Source organism: Trifolium pratense, linkage group LG1 (genome assembly GCF_020283565.1).
Source record: "Trifolium pratense cultivar HEN17-A07 linkage group LG1, ARS_RC_1.1, whole genome shotgun sequence".
Classification (NCBI taxonomy): Eukaryota; Viridiplantae; Streptophyta; class Magnoliopsida; order Fabales; family Fabaceae; genus Trifolium; species Trifolium pratense.
In genome coordinates, this window is record NC_060059.1 from 27,497,092 (window position 1) to 27,513,735 (window position 16,644).

Genomic DNA, 16,644 nt, shown 5'->3' on the forward strand with positions numbered 1-16,644 from the left:
TCATAAAACATTGTGAGAATAGCTTAAAAAATGAGGTCACATAATTAGCAATTAAAATTGAATTTAATCCATTGGATTAACATAAAATGAAGGGTAAGGATGTGGAGTAATTATAATGAAATATATCCCTCCTCTTTTTTTTTTTATATTTAATATAAAATATGCAACATGGGATGGGATGTAATTTGAGCCGGAACTAGTGATGGAACCAGTCGTGTGTGCCACCAAAAAATTATGATACAAAAATTATATTATAATATACGAAAAAGCAAGATCACAAAAATTTAAGTTATATAATAAGCATAATTTTGATCATAATTTTTTTTAAGTATAAATTGGACAATTGGTCTCTTAAATTATTTATTGGTTTCATATTGATTTCTTAACTAATTAAGTTATAAAATTAAAGTTAAGGGAGCAATTTATAACTTGCATATGGGGCTGTCATTAACTAGGACTGATGTTGTAGCCGTGCACACATATTCTTTGATCCATTTTCACCACAACGTTGGGAACAACATTTTTCTCATAACTTCATCCAAATACCCCCAATCCACCGACTTTATTGGATCTAAATTGGGAGGTACGCCTTAATCACATATTCTTAGAGCCGAATAGATGTGCAAACATATTGGCGAGTTGCAATCTACAGGTTGCTACGATGGTTTATGATGAGCCTCCTTTAGAGATGCGACATGTCTTTTTTGATGATTTCAGGTGTGCGAACATATTGGATTAGTGTTTTCTCGCTCACATTCAAGTTTGAGAGCCTCCTTATTATAATGTTGAGTTTTCCGAGCTTCATCAGACTCCCCCAACAACCTTAGGACATTAGGTTAAAAATTTGTCTCTCTTATAACCTATCCACTCTGCTTCTCCACCTGGCCAAAACCACGAATCTGATACCACTTTTGGGTCATGATGTGGCAGCTAAAAAGATCATCTACATTGGACTTAAAGAACAACCATACAAGTGAGTTTGACCCCAAATTATTCTCATTGTACATGTTAGACAAACTGTTGTAACTTTTTATTTTCTTTTCTTTTTGATCAATTATAGAAATTTCATCCTAAAGATTATAAGTGGGATGATCGGATTTCGAACACCAACCCCTTCCTGAACATGGACTCGACATCAAACCAGATGTAGTTTTCGGACCTGCATATATAATGCAAAGTCACTTATAACGATGAAGCCTTACCAAAAAAAAAAGATGAAGGGTAAAATGGGAAATTTAGGGTGTAAATGAATGAATATTAAGGGGGAGTAGCTAGCTAGAATCAAGAATAAAAGCGCGCCGCAACAGAATACTAGAAGAATAGAGGAAGCAATCACAGAGAAAGGTTGATTGCAATGGCGAAGGGTGACGACTCCATCCTAAAAAAGCGGAACAAAAAGATTAGAAAAAGACTAAGCGGCAAGACTGACAAGACCACTGTCTCTGCTAAGATTGCCGCTGTTATCGCCGCCAAGAAACGCCGCAAGGCCGGTAAACGCCGCATCTGCGAGGTTGGTTTCTTCCACTGTTTGTTGTTGGTTAGGTTATAATAATCTTTTATTTGTAGATACTTGTTTGTTGAAGATGATGTTAAAAAAACATTGCTGCTGTAATGTCTGAATATTCAATTGTATTCATTGTAATATTTGATAGGACAGATGCATACGAGAGTTTTTAAGTTTCGCGTTTGTAACAGTTAGGTTTTTAAGTTTTCCAGCTAACAAAAAACAAAAAACACTGACGTGTGACCGTTAATTTTGATGTTAACAATGATGAATTCGAGGCTCAATCTGATGTGAACCATGAGGCCTAGACAATTGAGACCGAATTAGAAGAGAGGATAACCGGAAGAAGAGCAACGGTGCAACAAGCTAGAAACTTAAAAGACTGATTTGTCTGTAAAAAAATTAAGGGATAAAGACGTAACTGTTACAAACGTGAAACTTAAAGCACTCATAGATGCATTTGGCCTATTTTATATGATTAAACCACTAAATTGGTGCCTGCCTTTGTACGGCACTCTCCAATAGGTCATTGACTTTATGTATATTTCAAAAATGTCCCCCTGTTAAATTTTATTCATATTAGTCCTTTTGAGAATATGATATGGACTAAATTGATATTAAGTGGATAAAATTAGAAACCAAATTGATAGTAAGTTATTAAAATATGGGGACTTAATTGATAGTAAGTGGCTAAATAGTAATACAAGGCCTAACTTGACAGCTTAACAAAGTCACTGACCTTTTTGAGATATTCATAAAGTTAGAGACTTATTTGAGAGACCGATTATACTAGAATTGCATAAATAACATTTTCTTCATCATATATTACAGGGTATGTGTTTTAGTTTACCTAGTCTAGATGATCCATTCAATGATAGACGTGGGAAACCGGAATTCAAAAAAAAGGAGGAACCTGAAAAGAAAAAACCTTTCCAAAAAGAAAAGGCGCTTCCTGTTAAAGGGAAGAGTGCACCCAGTGGGAAAGGCGCAGTTCGTCAAAGTATTTCACACAAATTGAATCAACAAACAGGAAATGATGATACTAACAATAAAAGTCACTCGGAAAAGGATAATGAAATTTCAGACTTCCCATCTAAATTTGTTTTTTGGTGTCTGAGTGCAATTGAAAACGCACTGCGACATGATGATGCCTACACTGATGGAGAGGGCAACTCTTTCTTTCTTAACTCGTGGGGATTAGAATTTTCAAAGTGTTTTCCTACCGGCAAAGATCTCATGGACACTGGTGGAACCTTTGCTACTACTGAGCAAATTGCATGGATGGTTTCTGCGGCAGCTGATACTTTTGTTAGAAAAGAGAAACAAGGCGTATCAATAGACACCCCTTTTCTTTTGTTCCTCGTTCCTTCCGAAAAAAAAGCTGCCCAGGTTAGATACTCTTTTACCTGCTATACACTTCTGATATAAACTTTTACCTTTCTGTTTAATGAAAGGCAATAGCAATAAAGGGAAGGAAATTTTACTAAATTTGCTTGTCACTGTAAACCTTTACAACCGCTCGACTTATTTGTTGATAATAACCTGAATTCTAAAGCTTTAATATTGATACGCAGGTTCGAACGGTTTGCAAACCTTTGAAATCTGTAGGAATACATACAGTGAGTATTCATCCTGGCGCTTCCTTAGATCATCAGATCCAAGGGTATTTGTTTAAAACTTGTCTTTCTTTTCTTTCCTTTTCTTTTTTCCATTGTTAACATGTTGATATTCATGTGTTTGATTAATATGGCATGATATGCATAGAGCATAGGATTTTTTTTGTACTGACCGTTTTTTGGTAATGAACGTCGTTGTTCTTTTATTCAAGTTCGCTGATAACAATAAGATCTTTGTTTGCATGAATATTTTGAGAATGAGCATGCTCATAATTAGTTGTTTTAAGGTTTTCTCAGCTTAATCTTTTTGTTAGCCAACTGCTTATTGAACATTTGTCTTGTCTTCAACAGTCTGAAAAGTTGTGAGCCTGAGTTTCTCATTTCTACTCCTGAGAGGCTCTTGGAACTTGTTTCAATGAAGGCAATTGATATTTCTGGCGTCTCTATGCTGGTATGTTTTCTTTCCAATGTTCCATGCAGAGAATATGTATATACCTATTTAGAAGAAGAAAATTTATGTATAAAACAATATTACAATATGCATATATCTATTTAAAAGAAGAAAATCTTGGAGGTGTCAAAGCATCTTCCCGTCGAAACAAAGATCAGCCCCTGGTTTCTCTTCCTTTTTCTCCCATTTTCTCTTAATTTCTTGGTGTGTCTTGATTTCTATCATGTTATAGTGCTCCTCTTTGATCCAGAATCCATGTAGCAATTATTGATTGATGCCTAATCTTGATGCAATACTAGCAGGACCCATTTGTGTCCATACTCAGCGCCTAATGGTGTTGTTGAGAGTAAGCATAGGCACGTAGTTCAGGACTTCAGACTCAGCGCCTAATAGTGTTGTTGAGAGTAAGCATAGGCACGTAGTTCAGGACTTCAGGTGAGGTTAACCCCATTTGCGCTTTAAAGTTTGAGACCATACTTTCCTTTCACTCTGGTTGTGGCTGTTGTCTTTTCCTCAGCCCTCAGAAATGATACAAACTGTCTTACTGGTCCAAGAAATGTGGTTTCCTGTATATTACACTCAGCATACAGGCTACAAGTGTCTTGCATGGTGAATTGTTCATCTCTAAAAGATGTACTCTTTAACGAGTACTGATTCCATTATTCCTCTTTATTTCAATCTAAACTAACTGCTGTTTCATCTCATTCTTCTTCCCCTCCAATCTCTGATAGTTCCCCTATTCTATCCCCGCTATTCCCCTCCCCATCCTTTTCTCCACCAGCTCCTATTTACACTCCATCTGCTCCTCCTTCTCCTCTCAGACTTGCACCGATTCTGAATTATTTGGTTGTGCAAATGTTCAACAATCCGTTCCACTGGTATCCTCCAATTCCCTTACATCACAAGTCCTTATGATTCTTTGAGTACCACTCTTCCTCCTCAGCAACAGACTATATTCCTCCTTATTATCCTTCCACTTTATCCATTCCATGCAAACAAGATTTGAGTCATATTTGCATGATCCTAGCTCCAGGTTAATATATATTTTTGTTTAGTGCATATTTTTTGTTAGTTCCTATGGGGGAATTTCGGTGGAAGGGAAAGGAATTTGGAGGAACGACTCAATCATTGTTTGGTCAACACATTCCCATGAGGCCAACTTATTTTTATGATTTAATACATTGCTATATTTGAGTGGTAGAAACTTGGTTGATGTGCTTATTTTCTATCATTGTAACCAAATCTTCTGCTTATGAGTGGAGTGGCAATTACTGGAGTCTTTTAATATTAAAAAAAACTGTGTATGGGTTTATATGAACAAAGTATTACCTGGTATTCTTTATAAGTCAGTTTCAACCATCTCTCTTTTATAATGTATAGTATTCTATTTACTATCTTCTTTTATTGATCACTGGTTAGTTAATGTTTTGGTATTAAATAGGTTATTGATGGGCTAAATGCTATTTGTAATGCTGGCCACGCTGATGCAATAAAATCCATCAAGATGTTTATTTCTGGCAATCCCAGTCTTGTGGTTTTCAATGATAGCTTCAACAATACATCTATCCCAGTTGTTCAGCATCTTTTGACGGGACCTATTTGTAGAATATCTATCAATAATTCAATCGACAGCCTAAGTTCATGCATTGTACAGTCTGTTCAAGTGTGTACATCAGACAAAGATAAACGTGTTAAGGTAAATTTATTTCTCTGCTAGTGATGGATATTATTTTATACATACCAAGAAAACTAATAAATTGTTATTTTTTATGGAATTATTTGTTTTTTTTTCTACAATACTCTTAACTATTTATCATATTATTTCACACATTTATCTCTATACAGTAAATACTTGAGGATATTATTGACAAAACAATAATTAATGTTGCATCGAACTTTGAAAACGATAAGCAAGTAGGAACAAAATTTCTACAAAAGTGACAATTAAAAAGGAACGGAGGAAGTATATTTTTTGTATTGGAATCAACACTTAGGGGTACCTTACTCAGCTTTTATGGACAATACAGCTGTGGAAAATGCTTGCATGTAGCTATGCATATTTATTTAGAGGGTTAAATATGTTTTTGGTCCCTATAGTTTCACAGAATTTTCGTTTTAGTCCCTGAAGTTTGTTTTCACATTTTTTAGTCCCTGAAGTTTCTTCACTCAAGGTTTTTAGTCCCTACTCTTCATTCAACTCGTGCATATCATTCAAAATTTTAAAAAAATTTCTGCGGTCATGTTTAGTACATTATATGAATCTCTGTTACAAAAGTTTAATTTTTCTTAACAAGAGATGAATTAAATATGAATTTTTTAGTTTTTTGCACATAAAAATTCATAAATAATTCATCTCATGTTAAAAAAAATTAAATTTTTATCGGAGATGTTCTTATAATATTATAAACATGAATATAAAATATCATTCAAAACTGTGAAAGTGTACAATAGTTTGATTAAAAGTAGAGACTAAAATCCTTGAGTGAAGAAACTTCAGGGACTAAAAAGTGTGAAAACAAACTTCAGGGACTAAAACGAAAATTCTGTGAAATTATAGGGACCAAAAAACATATCTAACCCTTATTTTGGATGTGCAAGTTTTAAAAGCATTTGTTATTACTATTATTCTTGCAGAGCCTCGATATCCTATGTCAATTTTGGAGCAGCCAGAATCATAATTCAAACCTTCTATATATCTTGAGGAAGGATGTCAAGTGCCATAATTTAGTGAAGGCTCTCGAATCCATGGGTTGTTCCACGTCACTTGATTCTAATGCAGCGAATATTAATAATAGGTAACATGTCAAATGCTTTTATATATATTTGATTTAATTTTATGTATTTTGATATGTACCATGACTGATTCTGTAACAAACTCATTTTCATACCAGTATCACAAGTTGCACTATAACATTTACACTTTATATTTATATTGAACTTTCTATTGGAGCTTATGTATTGTTTTGTTGCACAGTGTGGATTCAAACCGGAAATTGGTTACAATGATTGATTTGGAGGATATCTCTACTGTGGATATAGGGATGTATGATGTAATAGTCCTGCCAACTTTTGTACCCTCCATGGACACTTACGAGCATATTTTGACAAACATGGCACGCCAAAGTGTCAACGGTGTTTTGCACGGTTTCTTAACAAAAAGTGATACAGAACTAGCTGGACCACTCATTTCAATTCTTGAACAATGTAAGCAGGAAGTGCCTGAGACCCTGCAAGATCTGCATCAGGCATCAAACATGTTGGAAGATTGAATGTTGAAGGTTCTTTGTCATTGTTTTACTTGCGTTAATTCTATATCTACGGCTTTTATGATTATTAATGGGAGGATGACTGGTGTCCTAATTGGAATTCGGAAACATTGCATCCCATGAAGACTCCCCATTCAGAAAATTTTGTAACAATGTCTTTGTTTAGAATATTATATTTTTATTACCCGAGTGAAAGATAGTAGAATTTTGCTACAAGAGTTATGCCAAGTTGTCAACTTTTAGCTTTCACTGCTTTTCTATTTTCCTGATGTGACGAGTTGGTGCTAGAACTAGCTTTGAGAATTAGTGCATAGAAGCGATTTTTCTTTCTGAACTCTTTTCTACCAATAGAAAAAGTTTTTCAAAGGAAAAAAAGAGAGGCATATATAAAACACTTAAGTTTTTATTTTCTAAAATTATGTTAATTTTAATTTGCTAAGAAATAGATAAGATTAATGTAATGAACAACAGTGATAGTGAGAAGCTTAAAGAGTGAGAAGCTTAAAGACAAGTTAGGAATAATGTATTAGAAATGAAGAGAACATTTTTTTGTATTTAACTGCTAAAAACTTAAACACAAGTTAAAGGCTTAATTAACTTTTGGCCAGTTATCTTTATTTTAGGTATTTTAGGTTTTAAGTTGGTCTCTTATCTTTTAAAAGTTTCAAGTTGGTCCCTTATCTTTTCTGTCGTTTAACCACCACAACTCAACACCAACAGAAATCACAAAGCTAAGGGACCAACTAATTGAAACTTTTAAAAGATAAGAGATCAATTTAAAACCTAAAATAAAGATAAGAGATCAAAAGTGTAATTAAAAAAAAAAACACAAATCATAAATTTCTTTAAAAGATAGGGACTAATTAATTGAACGGCAGAAAAGATAAGAGACAAATTTAAAACTTTTAAAAGATAAAAGACCAACTTGAAACCTAAAATATAGATAGGGCCCAAAAGTATAATTAATCCTAATTTTTTCTATCCCCTGCTCATGATTCCTCTGCTAACTAAACATTCTTATGAAGCCTGCATGCATCACCAGGCAAAACTCCCCAAGCAATCCCATTAGGCGGAACAGACATGTTATGTTCGCTATCACCTCGCGAGCCTATTCCAAGAACCCCTGCAACCAAATAACCATATTCCATGATTAATCTCTTACAACTCCAAACCCTTCTCCCTTTAACCGTGCATTGCAAACCCCATAATCATGCTCGAACAACTCAACGATTTTTTCCATCATGACATCGTCAACTCTATAACCTCCCAACCGCCCACTTTTCACCCTCTAACCTACTAAGTGTATGATTTTGTGGCACAATTCGTGACTTTTACTTTTAGCATAAAACTTGTACATTCAAATAAGATGGATAATATAGTTCTTTTTAAAAGGGGTTGCTAGATAAACCCTCAAATTCGTATATACATTGACACACAGAAGCTCTATATGCAAAAACACCAGGTTTGCAATGTGAATCCCTTTCTAGTTCAAAATCAAATAGACAAATACAGACCGTGAGAATATTTGTCCTTGTACATTATTTATTTATTAATTTATTTGTTATTCATCCCTTTGGAACCCAGCAGAAGTGGACAACTTGAAAATAAATAACAGCAGCAGAATTTCTATATACAATGTGTGGGCTGATATGGACAACAATTTACTAATTGTGCTTCCCATCATAGAACTGGGCATTTTTGGATGATTTAAAAGTCTCCAAAAAATCTTTAGCCTTCTGCAGCTCTTCCTTCTGCCTTGATTTGTCCCATTTATGCTCAGCTGCCAATAATTGAATCACACGAGGTAATGCCCGTCTTGCTGCATCAGTGTCGAGGAAAGCGAGGCGAGACCTCCGTGCAATGAAGTCAATGGCTGATTCACAGTACTCATGACGAGCACAGTAAGCCACCTCAGCCTCCAAAAAAGGGTAACCATGAGCAAGCCGCTTACCCAAATTTTCATTCTACATACAAAACAAAATGTACAATTAATATAAACCTTCCCATGGATTAAACCATAAGCACGTTGTTTATTTCTAAAAAAATCACCACTTATATACCATAACTAAAATGCACAGGTTTTCTTTTAATTTTTCAAACCAGACTAAATCCTTGTGTTAAGTAATTCAGAGAAGCTAACCTGAGCAATGGCAGCCACCCGTTCACCCAATGTTCCATATGCATGAGACAGGTGTTTAGCTGAAGCGGTGTCCATTACCCCAGGAACAACTTTTCCCCCATGTGTTAATTTCATGCGCACATACTGTTGCGTGAGAACTGTAAAAGAAGCAGGATCCCACCCTTCGCCACCGACAATCCTAAGGTTGTTGGTCACACATTCACCAGTGGGGGTCAGTTTCCCAGCCTTTATAGCTATATTAACAGCATCTTCAGCCATGCTGAAACACAGTGTAATATTAATCAGAATGTTTTTACAATAAGAATGTTGCATGCTGGAATGGAACAATGAGAAGGCAAGAAACTAATGAATGATTCAGGCGAAGTATGGAAGGATTAACATATTGGTTAGTATGATCATAATATGCCTGGAGAAACATTAGGAAAAACATCAACAACCTTGAGCTTGGAATTACCTGCGATAGGTTGTCCACTTGCCACCAGTGATGGTAACTAAACCAGGGTGATCTTCAAAGACAACATGATCCCTGGAAATGCTTTCAGTATTTTTAGCTGATGGGTCCGTTGCTAATGGTCGAATGCCACTCCAAGCAGAAAGAACATCAGAGCGTCGGACCTAGGTTTTCCAAGCATTATTTAGTTTTTAATAATAAAAAAACTGTATAATGGAGAAAAGTATAAAGTATAAGGACATCAATCAAGTACTGTATTAACAAGGACGACCCAGTATTTTTTTTAATGACAAATGAAGGGGTAGAGAGAAGGGTGTTCCTACAAATGAAAAGATATAACACCATAGTAATAGAGCTCACAGATTTATAATGCAAGATGCTGTCATGACTCTGGCCTAAGATTATACAAATTATTTCCAAACAAGTAATAAGCAGGGGATCATTTAATTTCTGCAACTAACATTGGAAAGAAAAGGAAAAATAGTTTGTTAAGAGTTTACTTTATTAGCGGCTATATCATATCATACCTTAACATTAAGGTAGTCAGAGATGGCGTCTAATATAAATTGTATTTCATCTTCATGTGGTTCTGGAAGAAAAGTAATGGCAGTATTGGAGTCTGTAGTCCCGGCAACTGTTCTTCCCAACCAAGGCAGCATAAAAACAACACGCCCGTCCTTAGTTTTAGGAACAATTAAACCCATACCCTCTGGAGAATAATAATCAGGGAGTATAATATGTACACCGCTGCTTGGACAAATCACATCTCGTACATTTTTGTCAGCCATTTTCCTTACTGAATCACAAAACGGACCAGCTGCATTCACAATTACTTTTGCATACGTATCAAATTCTTTGCCTGCATCATGCAAAATAACAAATAAAATAAATTAAAAACGGAACTATTGAAACAATTAACAACTACAAACTGGTTGTGCAGGGTTCACCCACAACTGTAATTAGTTTGTCTCAGTTTGGTTCCCACACAAGAAATCAATTAACCGAACCATTTTTCTAAATGCAGTTTGGTTCTCATTTTTTATGAACCGGTTCGGTTTAAAGGGTTTTGTCCAGTTCTCTGGTTCGGTTTTTGGTTTTTTTGGACGCCCCTAACTGCAGTATACACACTTGTAAGGTAACGGTATTCATTATACTTAGTCCACAACCAAATCATAAAAAAATAAAAAGATTATACTTCTAAGAAATAATTCCTCCGATTGTGTGTCTTCCATACATTGTCTAATCTCTTATTCAATCAGATATAAAGAACAATCTTATGCTATAAAAAGCTGGTCCAATGGGGTCTGAGTCATTTTGTGTCAGTCACACAATAACAACTTCAATCCCCACACCAATGGGGCATTTGGAAGAGTTTTTGTGGAGCTTATATGGCCTTACCTTATCGCTTAAGTAGGTGTTTGATTAAACTTATAAAAATAGCTTATTTCAATAAGATTTTCAGATGTGCTTATGCTGTAAGATATTTTAGGATTTTTTTAGTTTGTTTCAATAAGATTTTCAGATATGCGTATGAAAATCAGCTATGATGTAAGCTCTTATAACACAAACTCTCATGTCATAAGTGCTTATTAATAAATTCTTAATTATATTGCTTATCCAAATGTGTACTGAATGCTATAACCAAAAAAGTGAAAAATATAGTAAACAATAGAGGTTAACGGTAACAAATAGAAATAAAAGGTGTTACCAGTTAAATTGTCCCTAATTCGTGCACCAATTATCCGTTCACCAACATCGTCCTTCAATAGGGATACAACTTCAGCATGGTTCATCACTGCTGCACCAGCCAATGCAGCCGTGCAAGCCAATCCAACATTAAGACGCGCATCATTCATCTGGCCATCATAATAAACAACTGTGCCCCTCAAGCTTCTACCATTTCCCTCTGTTGCCAATGTGGGAAAGAGCTCAATGGACTCTTTCGTAGAATAATATCTCGATAAATGCAAAAGTCGTGCTCCTGCTACCAGATCGTACATTTTCAAGCCTATCCAGAAGTAAACTACTTCAAACCAGTCAAAACATGGAGTCATGCAAGGTAAAGCATTGCATAGGTGTGGTGCATTGTCAATAACCTGTTTACGCTCCTCAAGTGCATGGAATACTAACTTGAGTTGGCCATAGTCCAGTTTAAAGACAGCTTTTTCCAAGTAACGAACACCTAGGACCAAAAACGGAAATATTATATCAACAAGTACATACTGCTAAGTGCTAACAAAAAAGGAAGTAAAACAAGACATAAAATTATCATAACAATTCCCTATAGCATTGAAACTACATTCAACAGTCTTAGGATGAAGATTGGTTTTTATCAATCTTATTTTAACTTATATGCAAGGAAACTTCAAAAACCTTGAGTTATCCAAACAACACACATTCTTTAATTCTGCATGTAAATTTCAAGTATGCAATATTTCGAGAGATTAATTTTTTGACATAAACCAGATATCCTCTACGCACAACTGCAGAGACTAATCTCTCGAGCCTTGTGGACCCAAATGGGCGGCAAACTCTTCCTAAGAGTTAATTGTTTTCCCGACAAGATTTCCTTTACTAATCACATCATAACTAAATTAGTAACCGTCAATTTCATTTTGCAAATTCTCCTAATCTACCTAAACAATTTCATTAGTATATTAAAAAGCAACAATTTAACAACGGACTAATAATAGTAATTAATGATAATGATTGCGGAGAAGAAGAAAAAGAAGACGAGTAGTTAAGCTACCTCCATGTATGAGCTTTGTGGAGCGAGAAGAAGTTCCAGAAGAGAAATCCTCTCTTTCAACGAGGCCAACACGGAGTCCACGTGTTGCAGCATCCAAGGCAACGCCGGTACCGGTGGCTCCTCCACCAATTACGAGAATGTCGAGAGGGTTGGAGGAGGTGGAGCCGGTGAGTGACGACTGCTGTACTTGTCTGGATGGGAGGACGGCGTCTGGGTTGTGGATCTTGTGTTGGAAGGCAGTGAGCTGGGATCCATGATCGTTAGATGAAAATGAAGGTGAAAGAAGGATTGCACCGCCGTAAGCGGTGGCTGCAGCAGCTCCGAGGGCGGTACCGAGTCGCCTCAGGCGAGTCATTAAAAAGACAGAGAGAAATGTGGGACTTATTTCAACAAGTCAAAGAGACTACTACCGACTATGACTAGTTTCTACTTAAATTAAACAAAGTTCGGCAAGTGTTATAAGCGGTAGATTATTACACTTGTTAATCATTCACTCAACTCCTTAAATAGATCCAATTACTTGAGTCGCAAATAATACATTTGTTTATTGAAAAAAGGAAAAATAGGTTTGTTCTTATTTAGCAAGTACTGGTATAGTATTTCACATTCAAGGAAATTGGTTCTTCTTTATGATCTAAGAAATATGAGTGGTGTTTTTGAGATCAATTGATATTTATTTTGCTTATGGTTGATATTACTTAAGACTGAGTCTTATTTTTTGAGATACACTTAAGAGAATTTATAAGAAAACAAAAACTCTATTAGAGATGGGTAAAGATGATCATGAGATACATTGTTTGGATTATCTACTAAATACGTAGAAAAGAGGGTCCAGGCTGTTAAACCTGAGGATAGATGGGTCATATAAAACTCCTCCAATCAACTTGACACCATTCTTAATGTTGATGGCAGCTATCACAATGACGGCAACCCTATTCATTATGGGTTTAGAGGGCTTCTTCGTCATCCTTTAGAGGCTTGGATCTCAAGTTTCTCCAGGTTCCTCTCTTGATCTTCTAATATTCTTCATTATGAAATATTTTGTTATTGACTAATCAACTTGATTACTAGACATTGCTTGTTTTAGAAACTCTCAATTGTGTCGATATCCTTCATGTTATAACTCCTAAATTTCATAAGTATACCACCCTTATTTAAGACATCAAATATCTCATTCAATTTAATTGGGAAGTACACATTATCCACACCTTTCGGGAAAAAAATAATTATGCTGTCTTTTTCGATAAACTTAGAGTTTCTTCTCGTTTAGTTCATTGTACTCCTCTGCATGATTTGATGGAGCTTTTCTCCGCCAACTCTTCCCAATTTTGGTTCCAAAGAGTGTTTTCCCTTCTCTTTTTGTCCTTATTTATTTTCTTTAGCTTTATAACCCAAAAAAACAAAAAATAGACATTCATTTTTTTTTTTTACAAAAAATAGACATTCATTTTATAAATAATATGATATGATAGTGGAAAAAAAGAATTTCCTAATAAATATTCCTAATATGTGTTTGTTTGTCAAAAAGATAAAATAGCATATTTCATTTCTGGTAGCTATGAATTGTGAATAGCATAGACAGAGCGATGTCATGAGGATGTTAGGGTTAACCAATTTGATATCACTCTCATTTCCTTCTTCTCACCATTACCATAATAATCCTCAATCATCCTTCTTCAATCCTCCTCCTCGAAAACCACTTCCTTTGTTTGTTGCTGCTGCTGCATCCAACAACAATAACAACAACAATGGGGTAAAGGAATCACAACAACAACAACAACCCTCTTCTTCTTCTGGTTCCAATTCCTCCAATGGACAAGAAGAACAACAAAGAAAACCCTCTTCTTATTTTTTTGGTTTGAATTGGAGTAACCTTTTAGACCCAGATCCTGATAATCTTCTTGCACTTGGATTAACAGGTCTTCTTACATGGGCAAGTGTTCAAGTTCTCTTCCAACTTTTGTTTATTTCTTTGGCTATTCTTGTTGCTGCCCTCAAATACTCTTTCATTGCTGCTCTTCTCATTTTCATTCTCATTGCCCTTCTTTAATTATACTCTTTTGTAATGTCATTTTCATATATACATAATGGATAACTTATTACTTTTGCACAGCCACTACTACTATTGTTGTTGTTGTTGTACTTGTTGGTAATTTTGTGGATAAAGCATTGTTATTACTGCTAAGTAGTCCCACATCGGATGTGAGGTGGTCTGTGCAAAAGGTTTATAAGTAGAAGAGACCATCTTCACCTTACCGACCAGTTTTGTAGGGTTGAGTTGGGCCAAACTCCCAATTCTTGTGGTTTATGTTAGGAGTATTGTACATAATGCCTATGTGTGGGAGATATCAATCCGACCTAAACTCTATGATGATATTAGAGTAGATTCTATTTAAGATCTATTGGGTCACTCGAATCAAAAGCTATAGATGTCGAGTCTTGGACGGGCTTGAGGGCGTGTTTTAAGAGTGTGGGAAGGTTGACTTAGACTGAACCCAAAAATTCTAAAGAGTGTAGACTTGTTATTTGATTCTTTTGTCTATTAATTTGTCTAGTTTTTAAGGATTCTCGCTGTTATTTTTCATTTGCTTTTATCATTCCAATGGACAATGCAATTTTTAGATCTGATACTTTCTTTCATATGATCGATGTAATTGAGAAGTAATTCAACATTGCTTACATTACTCTTGTGGTTCTGTTGTGTTTTTCCCCCAATTGTTTGTCATGTTTTTCTCTGTATACCTAAAAATCTAGGTTTTTTGGGTTTTGAATGAAACCATGAATGACAATTGAACTGTCTCACTATCATATGTTTGCTTTAACATTCCATAGATAAGTAGTTAGTCTATATTAAACAATTGTGACATATAATGGAAATTCATACCTAAAAGTAAAATGAAAATTTTGCAATTCTCCCTACCATCAATCTCAATAAAGCTTCATTATTCATATTACATAATATATATTTGTTCTTTGCCAGTTTTTGCTACTATTTGTTATCCTGCATAATTTGGATTTTTCTTGTCTGGTGTTTGATAAAAAATTTAATACAATGTTTGTTATCCTTGTCATGTTTCTTTACAGAGCAGTATTTTATAAAAGCAAAAAAACTAGACTAGCTTGCTTAATTGATAACTGTATAGGTTTTAGGATGTGGATTAGACAACTAAACAGTTCTGACAACAAATTATCGATAACTCATAAATATCGTGAAATTTATGTAAAAGTGATAAGGAAAATTACCTATTTATTTATTTGTACATAGTCCAAGTGATAAGGGATTTGGGTCTATTAAGCAGGGGTTCAATCCTTGACCCCTCCTAAGCTATTAACGCCGTTATTGACTTACCTAACAGAAGAAACGATTGCTGCTTGTGAACTCTCCCCATAAGAGAAGTATAGAAGGTTCTTTCCCGTTGTTCTCCCACTCAAATATTCATTAGGAATCATTGTTTTTCTATTTTTCTGTTAAACTTTAGGAATGATTTGAGCTACTCATTCATTACTGTTAAATTCTTTCATTTCCCTTGTGTTGGGTGGCAGGGGGAGTGTTGCCATGGAAAGTCGGCTTGAGATTTCCTGCAGTAATAAAACACACTGTTTCACATTGTTTTGTATCTCAGCCATTAATTATAGATCAAATGGTTTAAATTAACTTAGTTACAAAATCACTATAAATGATCTCAGCCGACCGGATGGTTCTGATCTCTTACAGCGTCCTATTGTAACAATAGAAAATCCCAATCCATGGAAGGTCACCAATATGTGTTGTTGTGTTTGCATATGTGACAGGTTAATGGAGGTGTCTATTTTGTTAATGTGATCTAAGGGTTGATTGACTAACAGGATGTTCCCTATTTGGTGAAGGGAATTTAAAGCATATACTAGGGAGGGGTTTGATTGTTGAGCATGCTCCCTTTACGATTTTAGCTTTCTAGTGTGAAGAAACATAAAAAAATATTTTTGCTTTGCTCAAGTATTATAATCATGCGCAAGTAGTTTGTATTAAGACCTAACAACGAGATTCCAGTTCCATCTTTTTAACATACTAAACAAAATTAATTTGAGAGGTCAGTGTTATAAAATGTTAGAGGGCAAGTGTGTGACATTTAATCAAAACTCAAGAAGGAACTATATACTTCTAGTTTTAATTTACTCAAGAAGGAACTATATGTACTTCTAGTTTTAATTTATGTTCGAATATAATAAATATTATGTATTATTCTTTTCGGTGAAATAAAGGAGCCAAAGGTTCATGTACCAAAAAAAAAAAAGGAGCCAAAGGTTCAAAACAAACTGAGACGACTTAGGAAAAGCAACTCCAGACAAGTCACCCTTAATGCAATCAACCAAACTTGGAACAATATGAAAAACATTTAACTCCGTGTCTAACCTAAGCACATATTTGGCGAGAGAATCAACTGCTTGGTTAAGTTCACGAACATGTGTCCACAGAAAACGCCATCA

General features: G+C 35.1%; 3 protein-coding genes across 3 annotated transcripts; 2 read left to right on the top strand and 1 right to left on the bottom strand.

Annotated features, from left to right (window-relative positions):
* Positions 1-1,192: 1,192 nt before the first annotated feature.
* LOC123898973 (ATP-dependent RNA helicase DBP3) lies at positions 1,193-7,050 on the top strand. Its single transcript, XM_045950030.1, has 7 exons — positions 1,193-1,510; positions 2,336-2,893; positions 3,079-3,167; positions 3,472-3,571; positions 5,013-5,267; positions 6,206-6,366; positions 6,546-7,050. Exons 1-7 carry the CDS (start codon positions 1,355-1,357, stop codon positions 6,838-6,840), a joined length of 1,614 nt encoding a protein of 537 aa, XP_045805986.1. The 5' UTR covers positions 1,193-1,354; the 3' UTR covers positions 6,841-7,050.
* Positions 7,051-8,199: 1,149 nt separating this feature from the next.
* On the bottom strand, positions 8,200-12,890 carry LOC123883927 (glycerol-3-phosphate dehydrogenase SDP6, mitochondrial-like). The gene is made up of 6 exons (XM_045932899.1): positions 12,178-12,890; positions 11,137-11,610; positions 9,956-10,287; positions 9,432-9,592; positions 8,978-9,236; positions 8,200-8,801 (listed from the first exon to the last, which is right to left on the bottom strand). The coding sequence occupies exons 1-6, from the start codon at positions 12,530-12,532 to the stop codon at positions 8,502-8,504; spliced, it is 1,881 nt and encodes a 626-aa protein (XP_045788855.1). The 5' UTR covers positions 12,533-12,890; the 3' UTR covers positions 8,200-8,501.
* Positions 12,891-13,665: 775 nt separating this feature from the next.
* LOC123924736 lies at positions 13,666-14,279 on the top strand. The gene has a single exon (XM_045977705.1). It carries the CDS (start codon positions 13,769-13,771, stop codon positions 14,225-14,227), a length of 459 nt encoding a protein of 152 aa, XP_045833661.1. The 5' UTR covers positions 13,666-13,768; the 3' UTR covers positions 14,228-14,279.
* The last annotated feature ends 2,365 nt before the right edge of the window (positions 14,280-16,644 follow it).